Genomic DNA, 25,945 nt, shown 5'->3' on the forward strand with positions numbered 1-25,945 from the left:
CCCCAAGCACCCACTTGTTTTGCTGGTGCCTAGAGCCGGCCCTGCCTGCCATGAAAAGGGACATTGTTGCACTCATAGGAGCTGGATCTAACGGTGCTGGGGGTGCTGTCGCACCCCCTGGCTTGAAGTGGATTCCTGATATACAGGGTTAACAGTCTGGTTCAATGGATGTCTACACTCCCCACTATAAACATTGTTCCAGCACCCCTGGTTTCACTGCTGTTCTGCAATATCAGGGTATCATTTCCTTTTGTGAACTCTTGGGTCTTATGGATTCTCTCTGCTTCTCTATTCCTGTCTGTGTCTCTCTGAACGGGAAATGCCCTGAATGTGTGTATAGAAACCACTTCCCCTTTTTGTTGGGGTCCAGCTCTGCTCCGTGTCACTGTGTCTCAGGCGCAGTAATAGGTGCTGGTGTCTGCAGCTGTCAGCAAGCGGAACTGCAGGGAGAACTGGTTCTTGGAGGTGTCTGCAGCGATGGTGATTCGGCTCTGGAAAGCCAGGGTGTAATTGGTGCCCTGGCTACAGGGCCGGCTTTAGGAAGTGCGGGGCCCAATTCAAACAGTTTCAACGGGGTCCCAGCAAGGATGACTTAAAAAAAAACACGTCAAAAACACATGGGGCTTGTACTCATAGGGCGGTGCTCCAAGTCTTCGGTTCCACTTCGGCGGTGGCTCCTTCACTCACCCCGTGTCTTTGGCGGCACTGAAGGACCCACCGCCGAAGTGCTGCTGAAGGCCCGGAGCGAGTGAAGGACCCGCTGCCGAAGTGCTGCTGAATGCCCGGACTGAGTGAAGGACCCGCCGACGAAGTGCTGCTGAAGGCCCGGAGCGCCGCCAGGTGAGTAAAAATTAAAAAGGCACCTCTAGCCAGGGAAGGGATTCTCACTGGGTGCGGGGCCCGATTCAGGGGAATTGGTGGAAAAGGCCTAAAGCCAGCCCTGCCTGGCTAGGTCCATATATATACCCCATATATTCTAAGCCTTTCCCAGGAGCCTGCCGGATCCAAGCCCAGTCGGAGCCAGAAGAAATGGAGTAACCAGACACGGTGCAGGTCAGTGAGAGGGGCTCTCCGGGCTTCACCACGCTGGGCCCGGACTGGACCAGCTGGATTTGGGACCAGGCACCTGCAAAGACAGGACACGTTACAGTTAAATCCTGACCTCTCTTCCTCGGGGTTTGGTCATTTCCCCCGAAATTCTCCTCCTGACTTAGAGGGCGAGATGGCGAGTAACACCAGGAGCGACAAAACCTTCTCCATCTTCTTTAAAAGGTGAGAAAAAAGGAAAAAGAATGAAATTCACTTCAGCCCCTGGGCAGGCGGGTCCCGGGAGAACCCAGGAGCTGCTCTTCAACGGGGACAGTGACTGGGAGATTTGCGTAAAGATCAGACACTCCGACATCACCCTTGAAAAGGAGCTGAAACCGCCCCAGCTCTTTAGCTCTGTGACTCTCTCAGAGCCGTGTAACGGGCAGGGAAATGAACCAGCTATTAGCAAATGCTGTGTGATCTGTCCCCTTCTTTCTTTCTTTCTTTCTTTCTTTCTTTCTTTCTTTCTTTCTTTCTTTCTTTCTTTCTTTCTTTCTTTCTTTCTTTCTTACTAGAGTCTCCCAATGAAATTAACAGTCATCAGTTTTAAAACAAACCTAAGGAAGTGTTTCTTCACAGGAGACACAGTTAACCTGTGGAACTCATTGCCATGGGATGATGTGAAGGCCAAAACTAAAATTCGATTTTAAAAGAATAAGATAAATGAATGGAGAACATAAGAACCACTATACTGGGTCATACCAAGGGACCATCTAGCCCAGTGTCCTGTCTTCAGACAGTGGCCAATGCCAGGTGCTCCAGAGGGAATGAACAGGACAAGTAATCATAGAGTGATCCATCCCTTGTCTCCCATTCCCAGCTTCTGCTTAACTAAGGCTAGAGACACCATCTCTGCCCATCCTGGCTAATAGCTTTTGATGGGCCTATCCTCTATAAATGTATCTAATTCTATTTTGAACCCTGTTATAGTCTTGGCCTTCACAACATCCTCTGGCAGACAAAGAATTTCACAGGTTGACTGTGCTTTGTGTGAAGAAACACTTCATTTTGTTTGCTTTAAGACTGCTGTCTATTAATTTCACTGAGTGACTCCTAATTCTTGTGTTATGAGGATAAGTGCAGGACCGGCTCTAGGCACCAGCAAAGCAAGCATGTGCTTGTGGGGGGGGGCACATTTCCAGGGGTGGCATTCCGGCCATCCTCTTCCAGGAGTTGAGGCTTTCGGGTGTTGCAAGGAAAAGAGTTCGGCCTGTGGGCTTACTTGAGATTCACAGGGTTTACTGTACAATTGCCCGCTAGAAAAGAGAATCTGGGAACATGGAAAGCTAGAAGGAGCTGGGAACAGAGCCTGGGGCTGGACCAGAAAAACGTCTGCAGCAGGGTCTAGTTCTCTTTAAGATTTTGCCATCCCTACTAATGGGACTGACCCCACTGGCTCCGGGGTAACAATTTGTGGGGTAAGGATTACTAGGCTAGGAAGGGTTTGCAGGGCCACTCTCAAAATCCAAATGGAGCTGAAATCAAGACCCTCTCTGAGCGCAGACCCCACTGTTTCCAATCAGGTTTGCCTCTCTGGGCGCCAATCCATGTAGGGTTTAAATGGAAATCGGGACCGTTTCCAAGCTAACCAGTTTGCATCAAACTCAGGGGTGTGCGAGGGGCCAGCACATCTGGGAAGAGGAGAGCACAGAGGGGCTAGCACAGACGTGTCAGCCAATGCAGGGTCCCTTCACTGGGCTGTCTTGTAACCGCGATGGTTTACAATGTCAGAGCGCAGTCAGGCACCTGAGGGGAGAGATCAAACAGCTGGTTTGTGGATCTCCAGAGTGAAGTTCAGCCTGACAGCTGGATCCCACGTGCATCGACCCTGTCCTCTAAGCGAACGTGGACTGGCCCTTGGCGAGGCTAACACAGAGTTCAGGCTATTTCACACTCGTGTGTCTGGATGGAGAGAGATTCCAGACCGGGCGCTCCTAGGGAAACCTAGGGGGACCTGTCCGTACAAATAGGCAGCGGACACAGGGGGTCAGGCTGATGCAGCCAGCCCCATTTCCGCCCCCACCATCACCGCTGGAGCCCAATTCCCCCAGTCGCTCTGTACGGCTGCAGCAGGCTGCCCCAGCCAAAGGCGCCTGGTCTGACAGAGCAGTGGCAAAAGAAGACCTGACTCTAAAGAAACAAGGACTGGTCAGAGGGACAGGGCGTACGGACACTTTTCCAGGAGAGGCGATCTCCTCTCTCCGTATTTCTGCAGCACCCCGCTGCTTCCACCCAGCGGCTTTGGGAGAAGCAAAGACTCCCATGAACGTACCTGTCAGACTCAAACACACTCCTAACAAAGGCGACACCAGACGCCATCCCGGGCTCGTTCCGCGCTACTCTGGGAACAACGAGGCGAGTCAGGGCCAGGCTAACTCCTCCCACGTGTTCGTTGCTTGTCTGAGAACCAAGCGCTTTCCCGCGCTGCTGCCTGGCGCTGGCTTGCACCCAGGGACCCACGCGTGCTCCCCCCCTGAACACAGCCCCTCTCCCAAGCAGCCCGGAGAGACGGGCAGGTGCTGCCCTTGTCACAATCCGACAGTGTCCTGCAGGGATCGACAGGGATCTGTGCTGACTTCTCTCTCATGAGAGCAGGATCCGGGCCTCGGGTGGCGGAGAGAGTCCCGGACCCGTGTCACACGTGCTAGGTGTAGCTGAGAAACACCTTTGGGGGCAGCTCCTCAGATAGTGGGAATGGTCAGCGCTGAAGTCAATGTCAATTCACACCGGCTGAGGATCGGCCGCTGCTTTCCTCTGGCCTTTTGCAGAGCGATCCGAGCCGCAAAGGGGCGGAGGGGGGGGGGTTCCCAAACCCAAACGCCTTTAAGCGCAGCCCTGCTAGCAAAGGAGCCTCCAGTAACTCGTGCGGATTATTGTCTGGCTGCGGTAAAACAACAAACAGGAAACCATCCCCAGCAGTGAGTGTAATTCACAGCTGCTTGGCTGCAAACCCCGCTAGTGCTGGGGAAGAGGAGAGAGAGATTCGGGAGCTGAACTGTCCGGGTGAGGTTTTTTCATGGCTCTGGGACAGACTGAGTGGTGCCCCCGGACCCCGTTGTCCTAATTCCCCCTCCCCCACTTCCCTTTAGATCTGTGGGATATTTCCCGACCCTAGACATGTGAGGCATTCGCTGCAGGAGCAGGTCACTGGAAGGAGGGTGCTGATGGGAAAGCGGGGACTGGGGGGGGCTCAGGGGACATTCCTTCCAATGAAGGTGAAAGGGAAAGACACCAGGAGCTTTTTACCGAAAGGAGGGAGAAGCGGGGAAAGAAACACTGGTGGGTTTTAGACTTTAAGGAGTGAAACTCTCTGATCTCGCTTCCAGTCTGGGTGGGAAGTGAAGTTGGAGGGGCATGAGCTGAAAGAAGAGCAAATGCAAAAGAGATTCCCCTTTAACAAGACAAGTTGCCCCCAATAGACCATGTAGCGAATACAAGCCCCGTCTTTCTTTTGAGTCCAAGCGATGCCCTTGGAATGAGGTCACAGAGCCATCAGCAGCCGTTGCTGAGCAGAGTGGAAAACAGCGCAAGTCAGGGGCTGTGCAAACACGTGTAAAAGCCACCGAAAAAAAGGGGGGGCAATTTTTTTTTCTTCAGGAGACAAAAAAACTAGAGCCGGCCCTGCGCTCCAGCCGCTACGCAGGAGCTGACCGGACTCAGCACTGAAGTTGAACCCGGAGCGAGGCGGAGTCAAAGGGCACCTGCAGATCCTATGTGCAAACGAGCGATCTGTGTAGGTACAGAGGTAAAAAATGATGTTTTCCAACCTCCAGGGCCCCTTTTCCGTCCTGTCCCCCAGGCTGGGCTGTTTGCTCTTTGCACCGTTGCTGCCCCCTGGTGGTGGTTTAACCCAGGATTTTTTTTCTCCTAGGAAAATGCTCTTTGGGCAAGAAAAGCCACCGTAGGTGAAAAATTATTCTGCTAACTAGACAAATAACCTAAACAAAACAAACACACAAAGAAAGTTGGTGGGTTCTAGTGCCAAAAGCTGAGCAATCAGGGCCCTTCTGTGGGAACGTGTCACTGACAGTGGTGACTCTAAGCGGAATCATAACCATATAAGAACAACAGATGTTTTTGCAGCATGAGCTTTCGTGGGTGAATACCCACTTCTTCGGATGCAAGAAGAATTGCATCCGAAGAAGTGGGTATTCACCCACGAAAGCTCATGCTGCAAAAACATCTGTTAGTCTATAAGGTGCCACAGGATTCTTTGCTGCTTCTACAGAACCAGACTAACACGGCTACCTCTCTGATACTTGACATATAAGAACAGACAGACTGATGCAGACCAAAGGTCCACCCAGCCCAGTATCCTGTCTACTGACAATGGCCAATGCCAGGTGCCCCAGAGGGAGTGAACCTAACAGGTAACCTAACAGCGATCTCTCTCCTACCATCCATCTCCACCCTCTGACAAACAGAGGCTAGGGCAGGGTTTCTCAAACGGGTCGCCTCTTGTGTAGGGAAAGCCCCCGGCGGCCGGCTGGGCTGGTGTGTTTACCTGCCCTATCCACAGGTCTGGCTGATAGCGGCTCCCACTGGCCACGGATCACTGCACAGCCCATGCCGCATCCAGCAGCTCCCATTGACCCGGAGCAGTGATCCGCAGTGATCGGCCAGACCTGTGGACTGGACAGGAAAACACACCAGCCCGGCCCGCCAGGGGCTTTCCCTACACAAGTGGTGACCCCTGTTTGAGAAACCCTGGGCTAGGGACACCATTCCTTACCGTCCCGGCTAATAGCCATTAATGGACTTAACCTCCATGAATGTATCCCAGACCGGTGAATTGAAGAGGGTCCTAGAGGGAACCGGAATGAACCAGGTTGAGGCTCTGTGGCCTGTGTTATGCAGGAGCTCAGACTAGTTTATCATCCTGCTCCGTTCTGGCCTTTATGTCTATGGATCTGTGACTCCCCGACAGGTTGGGGGTGGGCTCAGAATTTGTCTCTGGAGAGGAAAGAAAGAGGCAGGGACCCAACTAAGAACGTTCTGCGCTTTGCGGGAACTTGTATAAATTCCTCCACCTTGTGTAAAAACAAAGAAGAGGGACAATAATAACAATAAAAGGGTTTGCTGCTGCTCGGCCCTTTCCCAGAACTGATCTCATTGTCACTCACGGGCCTTGGGCGCCCCCAACACCGAACCGCTTCTCTGATCATTGCAGGGAGAGGTTCTTGTCTGAGCTCAGCCCGGCTTCCCCTCACTGTGTCTCCCGCACAGTAATACCGGGCGGTGTCCTCGGGCTTCAGGCCGGTCATTTGCAGATACAGCAGGTTGTTGGAATTGTCTCTGGAGATGGTGAATCGGCCTTTCACTGAGTCTGCGTAAAACTGTTGGCTCCCATCAGTGTAAATGAGTGAAACCCACTCCAGCCCCTTCCCGGGAGCCTGCCGGACCCAGCTCATATGGTAGCTGCTGAAGGTGAACCCGGAGGCTTTGCAGGAGAGGCGGAGAGAGTCTCCGGGCTTTTTCACGTTTCCTCCGGACTCCACCAGCTGCACCTGGGACCGGACACCTGGGAATAAAGACAGGCCATTAATATCGGTATAAAAACAGCGGTAACACAATATTCTTCTAACTCTGCCCGTTATTCAGAGGAGGAAAATACCTTCCAAAGCGGCTACAGCGAAAACGAACAGGAGCAAAAATCCCATTTTCCCTGGTGCTGGAGGGGAAAGTTCTCAGGGACTGACTGGTCACTGCACAGACACAGGGGCTGCGGATTGTGTCTCCGGGTGCAGCCTGGGCAGAGAGAGGCACAGATATAAACAGGAAACTGTCTCCCTCATTTGCATGTCCCCGCTTTATAAGAGACACACACTCCTGCTGCCAGGGATCTGAGTGACTCGCCCTAGGGCTCCGGGTACAGAACAGCACAGTAAAGGGTAGATGAGGGCAGGAGACCATGGCTGTAAACTGGTTGGATAGTTCCCACTCCGTGCAAGGTCAGATTCTGTTCTCAGTTACTTGGTATAAAACTGGAATTTACTTCAGGGCACTGATTCTTCATGTGGGCGAGTTTCAGTGAGAGCAGAATTTGGCTAAGTCTTTTCATTCCAATATTTTCACCTTAAACACACCCAAAACTCGTCTGAGAGGTTTCTCTCTCTCTCTCTCTCTCTCTCTCTGTGCATTATATATATATGTTAGTGCTTGAAGGTGTGGGTACTTGTATGTGTGGGTGCTTGTGTGATTGTATGTGTGTGTTGATGTGTATAGGTGTTTGAATGGGGGCTTGAAGAACTAAGTTTGTGTGTGTGTGTTTGTGTGACAGTGTGGGAGTGTTTCTGCGTTCATATATGTTGGTATACATATTTGGGTTTAAAAGAATGGGTTTATTACTGCGTATATTCGTGCTGTGTCTGTGTTCGTGTTTTTATGTGTGTATTGATGCGTCTCTGTGTTTGTGTGTGTGTGTGTTTCTGTTTTTTTGTGCGTGTTTGCAACAGAAAAGGGAGTGAGAGGAACTCTTTGCATGGCCGTGTCTGACGTACTGAGCAATTCCAGAGTGAAGGATGAATAAGGTGCATTTAGAAATGCTGCTGGCCTGGAAATACCTATAATCCGGGGACCTGCATTTCTACCCTGACCCTTTCTCTCCGGTGCTCCCATCGGGCGGTTCCTTCCTGTCTGTGACTCATTAGCGCCCCCAGGCGGAGAACTTCCTCTGCAGCTGCCAGGAAGGTTTTTGTCTGAGCCCAGACTCGCTTCCCCGCACTGTGCGCGTCTCTGGCGCACTAACACACGGCGGTGTCCTCCGCTCTCGGGCTGCTCACGTGCAGGTAGAAGCTGGTGCTGTCCTTGGCGGCTGTGAATCGGCCCTGGATGGAGGAGGCGTTGTGCTGGTTTTCTGACTCATCATAACACTCAACCAGCCACTCCAGCCCCTTCCCGGCTCCTGTCTGACCCAGTCCACCCAGGCGCCGCTCAGAGCGGACCCGCTGGCGGCACATTGCAGCGTATGGGACTCTCCGGGCTTCTTCAGCGCTGGCCCCGACTGGGTCAGAGCCACCTGGGAGCGGGCCCTGGGGGGGAAGGGAAAAGAGTCAAATAGTAAATACGATAAAAATCAGCAGCGGATTCAAGCAGCGAATGTAAGTGAACGGGAGAAGAATCAGCCACATGAAGCACATGTTCCGGTAAAGGTGTGAGACCCCAGAGTGAAGCGATGTTATAAATCGCAGCCATTGCAGCGTCACCCTCGCACTTCAATACATTGATCGGTGAGAAAATACCTTCCAACGCCGCAGCAAGGAGAATTAACGTTAGCCAAAGTCTCATTTTCCCGGAGGTCGGAGGGGAAAGTTCTCAGGGGCGGGGGGTGTTGGCTGGTGTCTGCACAGACCCAGGGTGCTCGGGACAGACTCCCGGGTTGCAACCGGGGAAGAGAGAGAGAGAGATTTAAACAGGTTCCTGTCCTGCATTTGCATATCCCCCTCCTTGGGACCCAGAAAACTTCCTCACTTCAAGAGCTCAATGTACCTGCCTGTGGGTTCAGAAAGTGGCACGAGGAAGCGAGGAAGGATCGTTCAGGGGGCAGGGCGCCCACCTGGGGCTGTGAATGCCGAGGCTCCTTTCGCTGCTCTAGCCCAGACGTCCTGTGTCACCCGAAGCAACAAGTCACTTATTTAAGGTTCTAGAGTCTAGTGGGATTTTCCAAAGCCCCCCAGGCACCCAACTCCCATTGCTGTACCTCAGTTCTCCGGCTGTGAAATGGGGATAATGGGACTTTCCTCCCTCTGTGGGGTGCAGGGAGGATAGATGAGATAGAAAGTAGGAGGTGCTCAGATATGAGGGTGCCTGAGGGAGGGGGGGACATGTGTGTATCTAAGAGATAAAACAATCTGTTACTGTGGGTGTGATGCAAAGATCACGGGAATGAATGGAACGGGTCCATCAATTACCTTCATTGGCCTTGGGCCGTTCCCTGATGCAGCGACGGATGGATATTCCTGACACAGCAGCTGGTTGGGTGCCATGATTAACTTGGGCAAGAAATGTCTAGCGTAAGGAAAGAGTCTTAGGCCTTGGCTACACTTGCACGTTATAGTGCAATAAAGCCACCTAGAGCGCTGACCCTCACTCCCCGTCCACACTGGCAAGGCATGTAGCGCACTCTGACTCCATGGCTGGAGCGCTCCTGGTTCTCCACCTCAGTGAGAGGAATAACATTTGATCCACTCCTGCTGGAGCACCATGGCGCTCTAGGAGGCTTTATTGCGGTATAACATGTAAGTGTAGCCAAGGACACCTAATGCGCTCTGACTGGCCTCCAGAAGCGTCCCACAAAGCCTGTTCTAGCCACTCTGGTCATCAGTTCAAACTCTATTGCCCTGGCCTCAGGTGGCCAACTGTCAGATCTGGGAATTTTGCCTGCCCTGGAGGTAACATGCATGTTGTAGAGGTGACTTGATAATGGGAGCTGCAAAAGCCAGCGTGCTGAGCGGGGAGGTGCCTCACCTACCCACTTGGACAGGGATGGGCAAACCTTTTGGCCTGAGGGTCACATCGGGGTTCTGAAATCGTACGGAGGGCCGGGTAGGTAAGGCTGTGCCTCCCCAAACAGCCTGGCCCCTGCCCCCTCCCACTTCCCATCCCTACTGCCCCACCCCTATCCACACCGCTGTCCCCGACAGGCTCCCTGGAACTCCCATGCTATCCAACCACCCCCTGCTCCATGTCCCCTGACTCCCCCCAGGGACCCCCGCTCCCTCTTACCATACTGCTCAGAGAACCAGGAAAGGCAGCTGCACTGCCTGGCTGGAGCCAGACACGCCGCCGCGCAGTCTAGAGCACCGGAGCAGGCTGGCGGCTCTTGCAGCTGCACTGTCCAGCAGGAGATTGCAGCCCCACCGCCCAGAGTGCTGGCAACACAGCAAGCTGAGGCTGCGGGGTGGGGGAACAGCAGGGGAGGGGCCGGGGGCTAGCCTCGCCAGCCAGGAGCTCAAGGGATGGGCAGGAAGATCCCGCAGGCTGGATGTGGCCCACGGGCCATAGTTTGCCCACCTCTGCCCTAGGAAATGCTGAGATTACAGGAAATGCTGAGAAGAGGTTTCAGAGGGGCAGCCGTGTTAGTCTGTATCAGTAAAAACAACGAGGAGTCCTTGTGGCACCTTAGAGACTAACACATTTATTTGGGCATAAGATTTCATAGACTAAAATCCACTTCATCAGATGCATGGAGTGGAACATACAGTAGTGGGTATAAACACACAGTACATGAAAAGGTGGGACTTGCCTTACCAAGAGTGGGGTCAGTGCTAAGGAGATCAATTCAGTTAGGGTGGATGTGGCCCATTCCCAACAGTTGATGAGAAGGGGTGAGTATCAACAGAGGGAAAACTATTTTCTGTAGTGACCCAGCCATTCCCAGTCTTTATTCAGGCCTAATTTGATGGTGCCAACTTTGCAGATTAATTCCAGTTCTGCAGTTTCTCATTGAAGTCTGTTTTTGAAGTTTTTTTGTTGAAGAATGGCCACTTTTAAATCTGTTACTGAGTGTGCAGGGAGATTGAAGTGCTCTCCTACTGGTTTTAGAATGTTACAGTTCTTGGTGTCTGATTTGTGTCCATTTATTCTTTTGCATAGAGACTGTCTGGTTTGACCAATGTACATGGCACAGGGGCATTGCTGGCCCGTGATGGCGTATATCACATTGGTAGATGTGCAGGTGAAAGAGCCCCTGATGGTGTGGCTGATGTGGTTGGATCCTATGATGGTGTCCCTTGAATAGATATGTGGACAGAGTTGGCAACGGGGTTTGTTGCAGGGGTTGGTTAGTGTTTCTGTTGTGTGGAGTGTAGTTGCTGGTGAGTATTATGCAGGACAGTTTTGCTGTGACAGATTGCTCCCATATGTGGATCTAAGAGGGGAAAATCTGTTACTCTGGGTATGATCCAAAGTCACTGACATGAATGGAATGAGTCCTTCCATTGCCTTCAAGCGGCCTTGGACCTTTTCCCAATGCAGCTATTAGTCAACATTCCTTCCCCTGAGAAAACTGCTGGTTTGATGACCTGATTAAGCCAAGCAAAATTGTCTAGTACAGTATAAGAAAAGCCTGTTACATTCTTCTGGCCCCTGATGGAAAGCCCATTGCAAGTTAGTGGAAAGCTTCCCACTGAGTACATCATCAGCTGTGTCTCCGTTTGCAGGCTGTGGATTGTCTCCCCAGGTGCAGCCTGGGCAGAGATAGAGACACATTTAAACAGGAATATGGCCCCTTATTTGCATATCCTGCTCCTTATAAGAGACACAAACCCCTTTCTCTTTCCAGCATCTTGCTATTCCCTCACGCCGGGCTTTCCCAAGGCTAGCAGAGGAGAAATCTGTGCTACTCTGACTGATTGGCGGGTGCCTAACTCCCTTAGACCCCTTTGTAAAGAATACTATTGGCTTTGTATTGGCTCCCCAGTAATCCCACACCAGGACAGGACAGAGACACGCAGTTCTAGTGTAATCTACATATTCAGCTGGAATATCCCACGGGATCAATCACTCCATGTGCTCCGCCTCTCCCCCATACAGAGATACCGGGCGGTGCCCTCGGCTCTAGGGCTGGTCATCCGCAGATAGAGCAGGTAGTTGGGATGGGATGGCCCCTGGAGATGGGTTTCAGAGGGGTAGCTGTGCTAGTCTGTATCAGCTAAAACAAAGAGGAGTCTTTGTGGCACCTTAGAGACTAACCCCTTTCTTTCTTTCCTTCCCTGGAGATGGTGAATCGGCCTCTCACTGAATGACGTACAACACCTATCCTCATCCCCGCTTCTATAAGCGACCCATCCCACTCCCTTCCCAGGGTCCGACGGGTCCAGTTTCTATTATATTCAGTGAAGGTGAAGCCAGAGACTTTGCAGGAGAGGCAGAGAGAGTCTCTGGTCTTTTTCTCATCCCCTCTGGACTCCTCCAGCTGATGCTGTGACTGGACAACTGGGACTAAAGAGAGGCTTAGAAATGGCTTCAGGAGCTACCAGACAGAATCATAGAGCATCAGGGTTGGAAGGGACCTCAGGAGATCATCTAGTCCAACCCTCTGCTCAAAGCAGGACCAATCCCCAGACAGATTTTTCTCCCACATCCCTAAGTGGCCCCCTCAAGGATTGAACTGACAACCCTGGGTGAGGCCAAAGCTCAACCCCCTGAGCTAACCCATCCCCTGTCCCTGCAACGCCTGGGAGAGGAGAGAAAACCTTCCAAAGCCTCAACGATGAGCACTAAATGCAGCCAAAGTCTCATCTTCTCTGGTTTTGTAGGGGAAAGTTCTCAGGGGGATTGGCTGCTGTCTGCACAGACCCAGGGGGCTGCGGATTGTCTCTCCGGGTGCAGCCGGGGAAAACTATTTAAATAGAAAATCTCACCCCTATTTGCATATCCCGCTCCTTAAAAGAGCCAGAAACTTGCTCTGTGAATGGAGTAAATTTCCTGTCCTCTGCCTCCATGCACCCCAAACAAGAAGAGTTGTCTGATTTTACTGATTCATACAAAATTACTCACCAGTAATATGTGCCATCCACATGCGCGATAAAGATTAAATGTGGAACTACGGTGAAAATGCATCTAACCAGCCTGCAAACAGCACTTCTGTGTGGTCTAGAAGCAGCTGCAGTAAAAGAAGCAGAGGTGAGAGTTCTTCGGAAGATGTCCGGTGTGAGGTGAAATGATTCCAGACACATGAAGAAGTCGGAAGGAGTCTGGGATGGGAAGTCAGGGTGCAGGATTCGTTGCAATGAAAAAGACTAAGCTGCTGGTGACACCGTAGAAGTCAAAGAGATGCTCGGATACCGACAGGGAAATATTGTGAGAGTCGGTCAGACCAGGAGGCAGAGCACGTGGGCAGCAATGGATGGTGACGCTGCGCTGCTACCTGCAAAGATGTTTAGGGCTAATGAGAAGCTGAAGAAGAAACCCTATAATCCTCGTCCTTTAAGTAACTGACTAGGACACTACTGACTCGTGCAGGTCATTGCGAAGATTACACCGGCTTCCAAATCAGTTTTTGTCCGGACCGCACTAGCTTTCTGCTCACTGCGTGTCTCGCACAGTGGTACCGGGCGGTGTCCTCGGGCTTCAGGCCGGCCATTTGCAGATACAGCAGATTGTTGGGGTTGTCCCTGGAGATGGTGAAGCGTCCCTTGAAGGGCTGGGCGTAGTTGATGGTAGTTGAAGTTGGGTGTATTTCCCCGATCCACTCCAGTCCCTGTCCAGGGGCCTCTCTGACCCATTGCATCCAGTAGCTGCTGAAGGTGAAGCCGGAGGCTTTGCAGGAGAGGCGGAGAGAGTCTCCGGGTTTCTTCACACCCCCTCCGGACTCCACCAGCTGAACCTGTGAAAAAGCACCTGAAAATAAAGACACAATGAGATTCCTAGAGACCCTGGTTCCTAGTGAGATTGTAACAAACGTTGGGGTCCCCAGTGTCCTCAGGAAATCAGTGCACCTGTGGAAGCTGTTTCAATGAGAAGGAAAAATAACCACAGTGCCATGTTCCTAGTGTGGAGAGAGTTCTCGTGGGGTTTGGCAGGTCTGGGCAGACACAGGGGCTGCGGACAGGAACCCCAGAGCTGCAGGGTCTGGGGAATCGCTGGCTTTAAAGAGGAAATGTAAGGGAGTAATTTGCATGGAATGCTCTAACAGAGACATGAACACGCCAAACCCAAATGATTTATGTTTCCTTGAGTTTCACTCAGTGGGTTTCATAGATTCTAAGTCCCAAAGGGACCATTGCGAGCAGCTAGTCTGGCCTCTTGTATAACACAAAACTCAGATCTTCCTGCAAACATTCCCAGAGCAGATTTTTTAGGGAAAAAAACAACAACAAACTCTTCCAACGTTGATCTAAAAATGGTCAGTGATGGAGAATCCGCCACCACCCGTGATAAATTGTTTCAATGGTTAATTACTCTCACAGTTAAAAACGTATTGTCCATTATGACGTTATGGGTTAAATTCCCTACACTGTTCAGAGGCCCCATGGGCAGATCTCTGAGCCACTTACATCTCTTCGACCCAGTACTGAGGAATTGAGTGGTTTACAAGCCTTGTATTGACGTATCTGCCCAGTGGGTTAATCTATCCTAGAGAGAACAAGGGAGGATTCGCCTAGGTGAGTAGGGAAAGTCCGTGAGATTCCTCTAGTGCTCTCCCCCCCCCGGATTTCTCCCTCTCTTTCTATCACTTTAAACGTTCCCTTTTTACTCTCTCCATATATCTCACAGACAGACACACAGAACAAATGGCAGATCTTGAAATCGTTCCTTTTCCCCACGCAAACACAATTCTGCCCGCTTGTGCCTCTGTCACGACTCTGACACGTTTTTCCATCACTGGGGACGGAATCCCAGTGCCACTGAGCCAATGGGCGTTTTGCCTTTGACTGAATGGGAGCAGAACGCATCACTTCACAGCTGAGTCTGTAAATATGTAGGGAGGGCAGCTCTGCCGGAATGGAGCAGTCCGCCTTGTTAGCTCTCCCCGCGTTGTATGTTGTGATACTCCAGGTCTGGCTCCTTCCCAGCTCTCGTGTTAAATAGCCCCCTGCACCTTGCCCCTCTTAGTCAGCGGCCTAACTTCTGCAGAAAAGGGCTGAAGGAAGGAAAATAAGTTACAATTGACACCGCTGTGAGCCAGCGCGTGTCCTGCCCAGCTGTAATCTTGAATGTAGTTTCAGTTTAAACAGCTTTATTGACCCACAGACCCGCAGAAGGACTGTCTAGCACATGGATTCACCAGACAGTAGCGGTGACAATTTACTGTGCGCTCAGAGAAGCAGGCAGTTCTCCAAACGAGAGGCTCTCTGTACAAGGGGTATTTCATTAGCCATGGGCATGTGCAAGACACTTGGAGTGGGAAAAAAGATGAACCCACTAGATTCTGTATAGGGAATTCCCACGTTTTGTCTTTGAATTCGGGACCAGTGGAACGATTCCCCCTCCTCCGGGACGTGGCATTGGCTGTTCGGGAACCCCAGTGGCTTGCAGATGAAGCAGCGTGTTCCAGAAACACAATTCCGCCTTCGTCAGGTGTGTGCAAACGGTGGGAAAACCACGGTGTGAAAAAGTCGATTTCAATCAGGTTCCACCTTAGCCGTCTGGCTCCTGCTTCCTGCCTGTCTTCGCCAGCTCGGTTTGCTGGCGAGGCAGGGAGAGGTCGGGCGGCTGAGTGTGAATAACACTGTGGAGACGAATTCTATTTCCGCACCCCGAGGAAATGTATAAGGGAGGGGGTCTCGGTTCTGTCGGAACCGCGGGTCTTTCATCATCACCGTGAATGTTCAGAGGAGCGAAGCCCGGATGAAGGACCGGGGACTTCACACTCCGGGTTCGGCTCTGTGCTGGCAGCGGCTGGGGGCACCGAGCGGGAGGGTTTTTGTGCTAAGCGCAGTGGATTTCATATCGCTGTGTCTCTCGCACAGTAATACCGGGCGGTGTCCTCGGCTCTCAGGCTGTTCATCTGCAGATACACCGAGCTGCGGGACTCGTCCCTGGAGATGGTGAATCGCCCTTTAACCGCATCACTGTAATATGCTGCTGAGCTAGAAGCAGGATTGCGGATCTCTGCGACCCACTCCAGCCCCTTCCCGGGAGCCTGTCGGACCCAGTGCATCCAGTAGCTGCTGAAGGTGAACCCGGAGGCTTTGCAGGAGAGGCGGAGAGAGTCTCCGGGCTTTTTCACATCCCCTCCGGACTCCACCAGCTGCACCTGGGACCGGACACCTGGAAAGACAGAAGGAGAATCACATTCACCCCCGGCCTGGCTCAGAGCCGCTGGGAAGCAGCAGACAGGTTCCCAGTGACGTCACCGCGCTCTGGGTCGGGGCAGGGATGTGCAGCCTCCCCTGGTGTCTCCAGTCCCTGTCCCGGGGAAGGGAGAAAATTACCCGGAAGGGCCGCTAGGAAGAAAGCGAGGCTCAGCCACAGACTCATGTTGCTGATGCTGGGGGTGTCTCTGGTGGGATCTGCACGGACACCCGGACTTGTCCCTCCCCACACTGCGGGGTCCCGGAGATCGCGGGGTTTCTATAGCGCGCCCAGGCGCTGGATTTGCATCTCGTCCTGTTTATAAGACACATCTTGGACCTGAGCCCTCAGCGAACTCCGCCTCCCGGCGGCGGGTGCAGTGGGAAAGGGTTCTCTGGGTACCGGAGAAGGGTAAGAACTCCACTCACAGGGACATTGCTGCAGTGGGCTCTACAATGATCCCAGCTGCTTTATGGAGACAAAACTCCTCACTGATTGTTCCCCTTCCACTAACTCCTGTCTGCGGGTCCCTCTCCTCTTGTGAGACCCTTGGAGCAGCGTGATCCCGTGAGGGGACATGAGCCTGGTGCTTGAGGATCGGGCGGGTTGTTCCTGGTTCTGCTCCTCGTACGATGGGTGATCCTGGACAAGAGACTTACACTCCCTGTGCCTCAGTTTGTATGTCTCTGAAATGGGGGAAATGATATTGACCCTCCTTCGTCGGGGCTTTGAGATCTAGGCATGGAAACCGCTCTGGACTAGCTCGGTGGTGGCAGTTCAGCTAGAAGAATTGGAGAACGGTCATTGAAGTCCGTCTAGCAACGCTGGACTAGAAGACAGAATTATTATTATTCTAGCAGCACCTTAACATTAGTGGGGATTTGGGGTCTGGGTCCCCTCTGTTGCTGCGAGAGCGGTAGCCCCCGAGGTCAGGCCGTGAGTGTCCCCCCCCCGGGTGAGAGGCAGCGGGCTCCGATGCCGGGCTCCGTTCCCTTTCGGGGTGGGGGACCCTCTACAGAGACTGGTTTGTAAAATCTGTGAGCTGGGTTGGGATAGTGAAGGGTCCCGAAGGGAGACAGCAGCTCGCTGGGTCTCTGAGCAGCGCTGTGGGCTCTGCAAGGCCGGGGAAGATTGGTCCCGCGTTACTGAATCCTATGGAAATACCTGACCCCCCGCTAGTATTTGTGTCCAGCAGGCGGGTTATACCCAGGGTGAGGTGCCAGCCAGCATAAGGGTGTCACGGTCTGTCCCCTACTCCTGGCTGCAATGGTCACTGCCAGCGCCAGCAGGGAGCTCGGTTTTATTTCTCTCCTTGGTTCTGCTCGCTCTATTCCTTTCCCTCGTGTATGTTTTCTGGGGTGTGAGTGTGGTCATTGGAGATCGAATTGTATGTGTGTGCGGAGTGTGTGTGTGTGTGTGATGTGTGTGTGCGGTGTGTGTGTGTGTGTGTGTGTGTGTGTGTGCGGGATGTGTGTTTGCGGGATGTGTGTGTGTGTGCGGGGTGTGTGTGTGTGGGGTGTGTGTGTGCGGTGTGTGTGTGTGTGCGGGATGTGTGTGTGCAGGATGTGTGTGGGGGGGGGTGGGTGGGGGTGTTCTAGGATTGACACAACAGGGCTTATAGCAGGGACTTGAATCTCCTGAATCCCAGAGTGTCCGAACCCTGGGCTGTGCAGTGACTCGCTTTCCTGCTCTCTCTGCCCAGCACATCTCCCCGCCAGGCGCTTAGGGGATCCCGGTGCCGGCTTTGAGGGTCTCGGTGGCATGTCCGATTTAGGCACATAAGGCGGCAGGTAGGTGCTGAATTCACCTTGTGGACCGAGCCCTGAACACACATCGAATGAAAGCCCCTGGCAGGTCGCTGTCCAGCGCCCGTAGGCTCCTTCCAGAATTCAAACCTGTCTGCCCGGGCTGAGATTTTCTAGAGCTCCCGAGGGGTTAGAATAGGCATGAGGTGTCCGTATCTCTAGGGCAGCCTGGAGACCCTCCGCCTGGCTGCTAGGGAGGGGTTCAAATAACGTGATTTAATCTACTGTAATGTCGGTTCTCTCAGCCGGGGATATTGGGAGGCGGAGGGGGGGGGGTGAGGAAAGGCGGGGAGGGGCGGAGTGAGGGGCACAGAGTGTGTTGGGGGGCAAGGGGAAGTTGCGGGCTGGTCTCTGCTAAGAGGGCGGATGGTCTGTGTCTGTGTCTGTGTGTGAGTCACAGACAGGCAGCTCAGGGGGGAGCGATTATTTTCTCCCTTTCTCCGCAGCGAGCTGTAGAACTGCAGCGCCCCCCAGCGGAGAGTTTGTGCTTAGACAGGTTTCATAGTAGCAGCCCTGTTAGTCTGTATCGTCAAAAAGAACAGGAGTCCTTGTGGCACCTTAGGCCTGGTCTACACTAGGCGTTTAAATCGGTTTTAGGAGCCTAAAACCGATTTAACGCCACAACCGTCCACACTAGGAGGCACCTTATATCGATTTTAATGGCTCTTTAAATCGGTTTCTGTACTCCTGCCCGACGAGAGGAGTAGCGCTAATATCGGTATTAACATATCGGAATAGGGTTAGTGTGGCCGCAATCGACGGTATTGGCCTCCGGGAGCTATCCCACAGTGCACCACTGACCGCTCTGGACAGCATTCTCAACTCGGATGCACTGGCCAGGTAGACAGGAAAAGCCCCGCGAACTTTTGAAATTCATTTCCTGCTTCCCCAGCGTGGAGATCTCATCTCATCAGCACAGGTGACCACGCACAGCTCATCAGCACAGTTAACAATGCAGTCTCCTGAGAATCGAAAAAGAGCCCCAGCATGGACCGCTCGGGAGGTAATGGATCTGATCGCTATATGGGGAGATGATTCAGTGCTAACAGAACTGCGTTCCAAAAGACGAAATGAAAAAGTATTTGAAAGAATTTCTAAGGCTATGACGGATAAAGGCCACAGCAGGGACTCCGTGCAGTGCAGAGTGAAAGTTAAGGAGCTCAGACAAGCCTACCAGAAAACCAAAGAAGCAAACGGAAGGTCCGGGGCAGGTCGAAAAACATGCCGCTTCTATGATGAGCTGCATGCAATTTTAGGGGGCTGCGCCACAAGTACCCCACCCCTGACCGTGGATTCCGAGGTGGGGGTTGTAATCTCTGCCATGTCTGAGGATTATGCAGACGGGGAAGATGAAGAGGAAGAAGAAGAGGAAGACCTCGCAGAGAGCACACAGCACTCCGTGAACCCCAGCAGCCAGGAGCTTTTTATCACCCTGACGGAATTACCCTGCTCCCAGCCCTCACAAGCAACTATTCCAGAGAATGACGCCCTGGAAGGGAGCTCTGGTGAGTGTACCTTTGCAAATAGCAAACAGTGTTTTTTAAGCAAGCCTTTTTTAATGATTGATTTGCCCAGAGGACTTGGGATGCATTCGCAGACAGTATAGTTACTTAGAAAAGTTTGTTAACATGTCCGGGGATTGAGAGGAAATCCTCCAGGGACATCTCGATGAAGCGCTCCTGTAGGTACTCCAGAAGCCTTTGCAGAAGGTTTCTGGGCAAGGCATCCTTGTTCCGCCCACCATGGTAGGACACTTTACCATGCCATGCATGTAGCAAGTAATCAGGTATCATTGCGTGGCAAAGCATCGCAGCGTATGGTCCCGGTGACTGCTGGCATTCAAGAAGCATCCGCTCTTTATCTTGTTCTGTTATCCTCAGCAAAGTGATATCATTCAGGATAACCTGGTTAAAAATCAGGAATTTAAGTAAGGGGGGTGGCCATTTTTCTACTGGGTTCGTGGAATGCAGCAGCTTAAAAAAAACACTTTCCTGCACGTAGCGAAGCGGGGGGAGGGGAGGAGTGAAATGCCGATGATCTTTTCTGTTTGGTCACCGGCGAGGCGATCTTCCCCAAGCTACCGGACAAGCAGTGGGTGGGGGGGAGGGGGAAGGTTGTTGATTAGCAGGGAGCTAGCGTGGTATTAGCCATGCGTTGGCGGGGGAGGGGTAAATCACTGAGACAGTGGCTTACCATGGCCGCATGCAAGCTGAATCCTGATGCCTGGACCTGTGTCTGAGATCTGTAACCCCAGAGATGCAAGCAGTCACTATTAAGATGAAAAATGCGACCTTGTAGGGAAATCACATGTGCTATGTAAGGTGAATAGTGCTTTTCACTGTGAAAGAGTATAACCATTGTTCTGTAAAATGTATCTTTCTAAATATTTATCTCCCTCATGCAGCTGCAAATTTTTCAAGCGTCCCTCCTCCATCCCAAAGGCTAGCACAGATAAGGCGGAGGAAAAAGAAGACGCGAGATGAGATGTTCTCGGATATTATGGAAGTTACACGCAATGAAAGAGCTCATCTGAATGAGTGGAAGGACGTGGTTTCAAATTACAGGAAAGAGGCCAGTGAACGTGAGGACAGGAGGGATGAACGTGAGGACAGGAGGGACAACCGAGATGAGAGGTGGCGGCAGGAAGACCGGCAGGAAAATCAGCGGTGGCGGCAGGAAGATCAGCGGTGGCGGGATGCAACTCTGGGGCTGCTGCGTGATCAAACTGACATGCTCCGGCGTCTTGTGGAGCTTCAGGAACGGCAGCAGGATCACAGAGTGCCGCTGCAGCCCCTGTATAACCACCCTCCCCCCTCACCATGTTCCTTAGCCTCCTCACCCAGACGTGTAAGAACGCGTGGGGGGAGGCTCCGTGCACCCGCCCACTCCACCCCCGTGGACAGCCCAACCAGAAGGATGTCGTTACTCTGAATTATTTTTTAATGGCCTTCTCCATCCCTCCTTTCCTCCTCCCAAAGCACACCCTTACTTCTCTCCCTCTTTTTATAATGAATCAATAAAGAATTCATGCTTTTTAAATGAGAGTGACTTTATTTGCATAAGTAAGCTGTACTCGAAGGGGGAGGGGGAGTTGCTTACAGGGACTGAGTCAATCAAGGGGGTTGGGTGTTCATCAACAAACACAGCAGTCACACTGTACCCTGGCCATTGATGAAGCTCGTTTTCAAAGCTTCTCTGATGCGCACCGCTTCCTGGTGTGCTCTTCTAATCTCCCTGGTGTCTGGCTGCGCGTAATCAGCGGCCAGGTGATTTGCCTCAGCCTCCCACCCCGCCATAAAGGTCTCCCCCTTACTCTCACAGAGATTGTGGAGAATACAGCAAGCAGCAATAACATAGGGGACATTGGTTTGGCTGAGGTCTGAGCGAGTCAGTAATGTGCGCCAGCGCGCCTTTAAACGGCCAAATGCACATTCCACCACCATTCTGCACTTGCTCAGCCTGTAATTGAACAGATCCTGACCACTGTCCAGGCTGCCTGTGTATGGCTTCATGAGCCATGGCATCAAGGGGTAGGCTGGGTCCCCCAGGATAACGACAGGCATTTCAACATCCCCAACTGTTATTTTCTGGTCTGGGAAGTAAGTCCCTTGCTGCAGTCGTTTAAACAGAGTAGTGCTTCTGAATACGCGAGCGTCATGAACCCTCCCTGGCCATCCCGCGTGGATGTTTGTGAAACGTCCCTTGTGATCCACCAGTGCTTGCAGCACCATTGAAAAGTACCCCTTCCGGTTTACGTACTGGGTGCCCTGGTGCTGCGGTGCCAAGATAGGGATATGGGTTCCATCTATCGCCCCCCCACAGTTAGGGAATCCCATTGCAGCAAAGCCATCCACTATGGCCTGCACGTTTCCCAGAGTCACAACCTTTCGTAGCAGCAGCTTAGTGATTGCTTTGGCTACTTGCATCACAGCAGCCCCCACAGTAGATTTTCCAACTCCAAATTGATTCCCGACTGACCGGTAGCTGTCTGGCGTTGCAAGCTTCCACAGGGCTATCGCCACTCGCTTCTCTACTGTGAGGGCTGCTCTCATCTTGGTATTATGGCGTTTCAGGGCAGGGGCAAGCAAGTCACAAAGTTCCATGAAAGTGCCCTTACTCATGCGAAAGTTTCGCAGCCACTGGGAATCGTCCCACACCTGCAACACAATGCGGTCCCACCAGTCAGTGCTTGTTTCCCGGGCCCAAAATCGGCGTTCAATGGATAGAATCTGCCCCATTACCATCAGGATCTCCAAAGCGCCGGGGCCCGCGGTTTGAGATAATTCTGTGTCCACGTCCTCATCACTGTCATCGCCGCGCTGCCGTATCCGCCTCTTACTCGCCTCGGTTCGAAGGTCCTGGTTCAGCATATACTGCACGAGAGTGCGCGAGGTGTTTAAAACATCCACGATTGCGGTATGGAGCTGAGCAGGGTCCATGCTTGCTGTGCTATGGCGTCTGCACGGTTCACCAAGCAAAAAAGGCGCGAAACGGTTGTCTGCCGCTGTCAGGGAGGGAGGGAGGGGTGAGGCTGTACCCAGAACCACCCGCGAAAATGATTTTTGCCCCATCAGGCACTGGGATCTCAACCCGGAAATGCCAAGGGGCGGGGGAGGCTGCGGGAACTATGGGATAGCTACGGGATAGCTACCCACAGTGCAACGCTCCAGAAATCGACGCTAGCCTCGGACCATGGACGCACACCACCGATTTAATGTGTTTAGTGTGGCCGCGCGCACTCGATTTTATAAAATCTGTTTTACAAAACCGGTTTATGCAAATTCGGAATAGTCCCGTAGTGTAGACGTACCCTTAGAGACTAACACATTTATTTGACAGGTTTCAGAGTAGCAGCCATGTTAGTCTGTATCCGCAAAAAAAACAGGAGTACTTGTGGCACCTTAAAGACTAACAAATTTATTTAAGCATGAGCTTTCGTGAGCTACAGCTCACATAAGCTTTCGTGGGCTGCAGCTCACTTCTTCGGATGCATGGAATGGAACATATATTGAGGATATATATCAGGGCCGCCCAGAGGATTCTGGGGGCCCGGGGTCTTCGACCGCAGGAGGCCATGCTTCAGCGGTAAGTCAGCGGCGGAGGGGGAGAGGGTGGGTCCTTCTGTTCTGGGACCCGCTGTCAAAGTGCCCCAAAGACCCATGGCGGGGACCTCCTGCCGCCGAATTACCCCTGAAGCGGGACCCGCCCCCAAAGTGCAGCCCCCACCGTGGGTCTTCGGGGCACTTCGGCGGCGGGTCCCAGAATGGAAGGACCCCCCGCTGCCACCCAATTACCACCGAAGACCCGGCTGCACTCCAGCTGCGGGTCCCGCTTCGGCGGTAATTCGGCGGCAGAGGGGTCCTTCTGTCCCGGAGAGGAAGGGCCCTCCGCCAGTGAAGACCGGGAGCGAAGAAGTTCCAGGGGCCCGGGCCCCACGAGAGTTTTCCGGGGCCCCCAGAGCGAGTGAAGGACCCTGGTCCAGGGGCCCAGAAAAACTCTCATGGGGGCCCCTGCGGGGCCAGGGGCCTGGGGCAAATTGCCCCACTTGCCCCCCCTCTGGGCGGCCCTGTAATATATATATACACATACAGACAGGGAGGGCAGGTTTTTGTCTGAGCTCAGCCCGACTTCCCCTCCCTGTGTGTCCCGCACAGTGATACCGGGCGGTGCCCTCGGGCTTCAGGCCGGTCAGTTGCAGATACAGCAGGTTGTTGGGGTTGTCCCTGGAGATGGTGACGTGTCCCTTGAAGGGCTGGGCATAGTTGATGGTAGGTGAAGTTGGGTGTATTTCCCCGATCCACTCCAATCCCGTCCCAGGGGCCTGGCGGACCCAGCTCATCCAGTAGCTGCTGAGGGTGAACCCGGTGGGTTTGCAGGAAAGGCGGACAGAGTCTCTGGGCTTTTTCACATAAACTTGGGGGTGCGGGGGATGGATCTATGACCGGGCACCTGGGAATATAAATCATATTAATAGTAATAGCGATAATAGACTGCTCCCTTGCCCTGCCACTGCTTTCCAGGGGAGAAGATACCTTCCAGAGCTGCTACAAGGAGCCAAAGTCTTGTTTTCCCTGGAGTTGGAGAGGAAAGTTCTCAGGGGACTGGCTGGTAACTACACAGACAGTGGGGGTAGCAGATTGTCTCTCTGGGTGCAGCCTGGGCAGAGAGAGGGACAGATTTAAACAGGAAGTGTCCCTTCCTATTTGCATAAAACGCTCCTTATAAGAGACACAAACTCCTTCCCTGAGCTATCAAATTTCTTGCCCTCCGATTCCGGGGCGCATGTAAAGAATGTGCGTAACGTTCAGACCCAAACCCCCCTGAACTGAGAAGGGACGTGGCCTTGACTGCATTGACATCGGATCAGCTCCTCCATGGGGAGCAAATATTTAATCCTGGGCTCTTTAATCTGACAGACAAAGGGTATAACAGGAACCAACGGCTGGAAGTTGAAGCTCGACACATTCAGACTGGAAACAGTGCAAATATCTAAGTGAGAATAATTGGCCATTGGACCAACTCACCGATGATCCTGGTGTGTTCTCCATCGCTGACCATTTTTTAACCAAGAATGCACGTTTTTTCCCTGGGAGATCTGCCTGAGGGATTATTTTCGGGGAAATTCTCTGGCCTGTGGAGGTCCGATTAGATGTTCGCAATGGTCCATTCTGGCCTTGGAATCCAAGAATCAATGAGCAACCAGTCGCCTGGATAATGGTGCTGACCTCCCTGCAAAGCGCTTTGAGATCTGAGAGGAAGCGGTGACGGGGTTTCCCAGTCACTTGTCTCTGACAGCAGCAATCAGTGTCCTCCGCTTCAGGAAATGGAGCAATACGCCCCCTAGCGGGCACTTCTGCGATAACTTGCCCAGGGAGAGAGAGAGTTTCCACTTCCCACTGGTTGTAGGTCGCCCTGTGCTGTGGAGTTAGTTCCCACAGATTTACAGCATGAGGCTCCGGCCACAAGAGTGTTGGGATGGTCAGTTAAGAGGAGATTTTCAGAGGCCCAAAGGGCAGTCAGGGGGGCTGAGTCTCATTGAAAGTCGGTGTGAATTGGCTACCTTAACTCCTGTTTGTCCCATTGAAAATCACCCTTTTAATCTCTCAGTGCCTCCGTTCTTCAGCTGAGATATGGGAATAATGCTTCCCTACCTTGAAATTCACTAGTGATGGTGAAACACTGAGATAGTGCGGGGATGAGGGCTCCCAAAGTCCTTACCTCGATCTACTTCAGGGATCCGCAACCTTTGGCACATGGCCCATCAGGGAAATCCGCTGGCAGCCAATAGGGTTTGTTTACCTGCAGAAGCGTCTGCAGATTCGGCCCATCGCAGCTCCCACTGGCCCTGGTTCGCAGCTCCAGGCCAATGGGGCTGCGGGAAGCCGCGGCCAGCACATCCCTCCCGCAGCCAGGTGGGTCCCATTGGTTGAAATGGTAGTTTGGGTTTCAAATCTCAGCCCCAAAGAGTCAATAGCGACAGACGTGCTGGCTGTGATTTCCAATGGTGCAGAGGAAAACGAACAGGACTCGTGCTGCTGAGGCAGTTGGATGTTTCTGAAAATCCCACACCAAGTCCCATTTGGTTTTATTTGGATGTTGGTACCTAATTCCCTTAATCTCCATTGACAATTCTGGCCATTCCCTGCTCTGAGAAGTGTGAAATTTCAGTGAAGCCTCCTGTCTATTTGCCTCTGATGTCTTTATACTGGGCTAGACCATGTATCCTCTACTCGTGTGGAAAACACTGACACCAACAGGCCCCTGAATACCGCAGGGGTTTAGGGACTGACAGCAGGTACTCACCTGCCCGACACAGAAGTGGTGGGGAAATAAAGACGGAGATGGAGCAGATCTATTAAAATGCCCGGATGTTTATTTCACAGGGATTTCCCTTCCGTCGCTCTGAGTCCCACCTGGCCCATAAGTTTCCAGGGCTCAGAGAGATTCAGGTCTCTGTCCCTCTGAGGTGTCCGTGTTCTCTGTAAGAAGGGAAGCCCCGGCCTGTGAGCCCAGAGTCAGTGCGGCCTTTCCCGGGGCTGCCTCTCTTCATTCTGACAGCACACAGTGACCTGGGGTTCTTTCAGCCCCCCTCCCCGACTCTGCACTCCCTGGGTACCGCCCTTCCCCCGGGACTCTCTCCTCCCACACACGGAGTTAAAGGAGACTGTGTGTGGTGGGTCCTTCGGCTCCTCCTCTCACTCCCAGTGAGGGTCGCTAACAGGTTCCGATAGCCGGGGCTCCCTTCCCTCCCGGAGCTGGGGGTGAAGGCGGGGGGACAACGCCATGGCAACGGGTCCAATCCTGTGGCAGAC

General features: G+C 52.8%; 2 gene segments (V, D, J or C); both read right to left on the bottom strand.

The window, feature by feature from the left end:
* Positions 1-392: 392 nt before the first annotated feature.
* On the bottom strand, positions 393-5,493 carry LOC123347664. The segment is given in 3 exon segments: positions 393-534; positions 967-1,126; positions 5,487-5,493. Coding segments are annotated over 3 exon segments (309 nt in total).
* An 800-nt stretch (positions 5,494-6,293) lies between these two features.
* Positions 6,294-6,749, bottom strand: LOC123347964 (the record flags this gene model as incomplete). The annotated part of the segment is given in 2 exon segments: positions 6,294-6,610; positions 6,704-6,749. Coding segments are annotated over 2 exon segments (363 nt in total), but the record flags the coding sequence as incomplete, so codon positions are not given.
* Positions 6,750-25,945: the final 19,196 nt, after the last annotated feature.

The sequence above is a fragment of the Mauremys mutica genome, chromosome 13, assembly GCF_020497125.1.
Source record: "Mauremys mutica isolate MM-2020 ecotype Southern chromosome 13, ASM2049712v1, whole genome shotgun sequence".
NCBI lineage: Eukaryota > Metazoa > Chordata > Testudines > Geoemydidae > Mauremys > Mauremys mutica.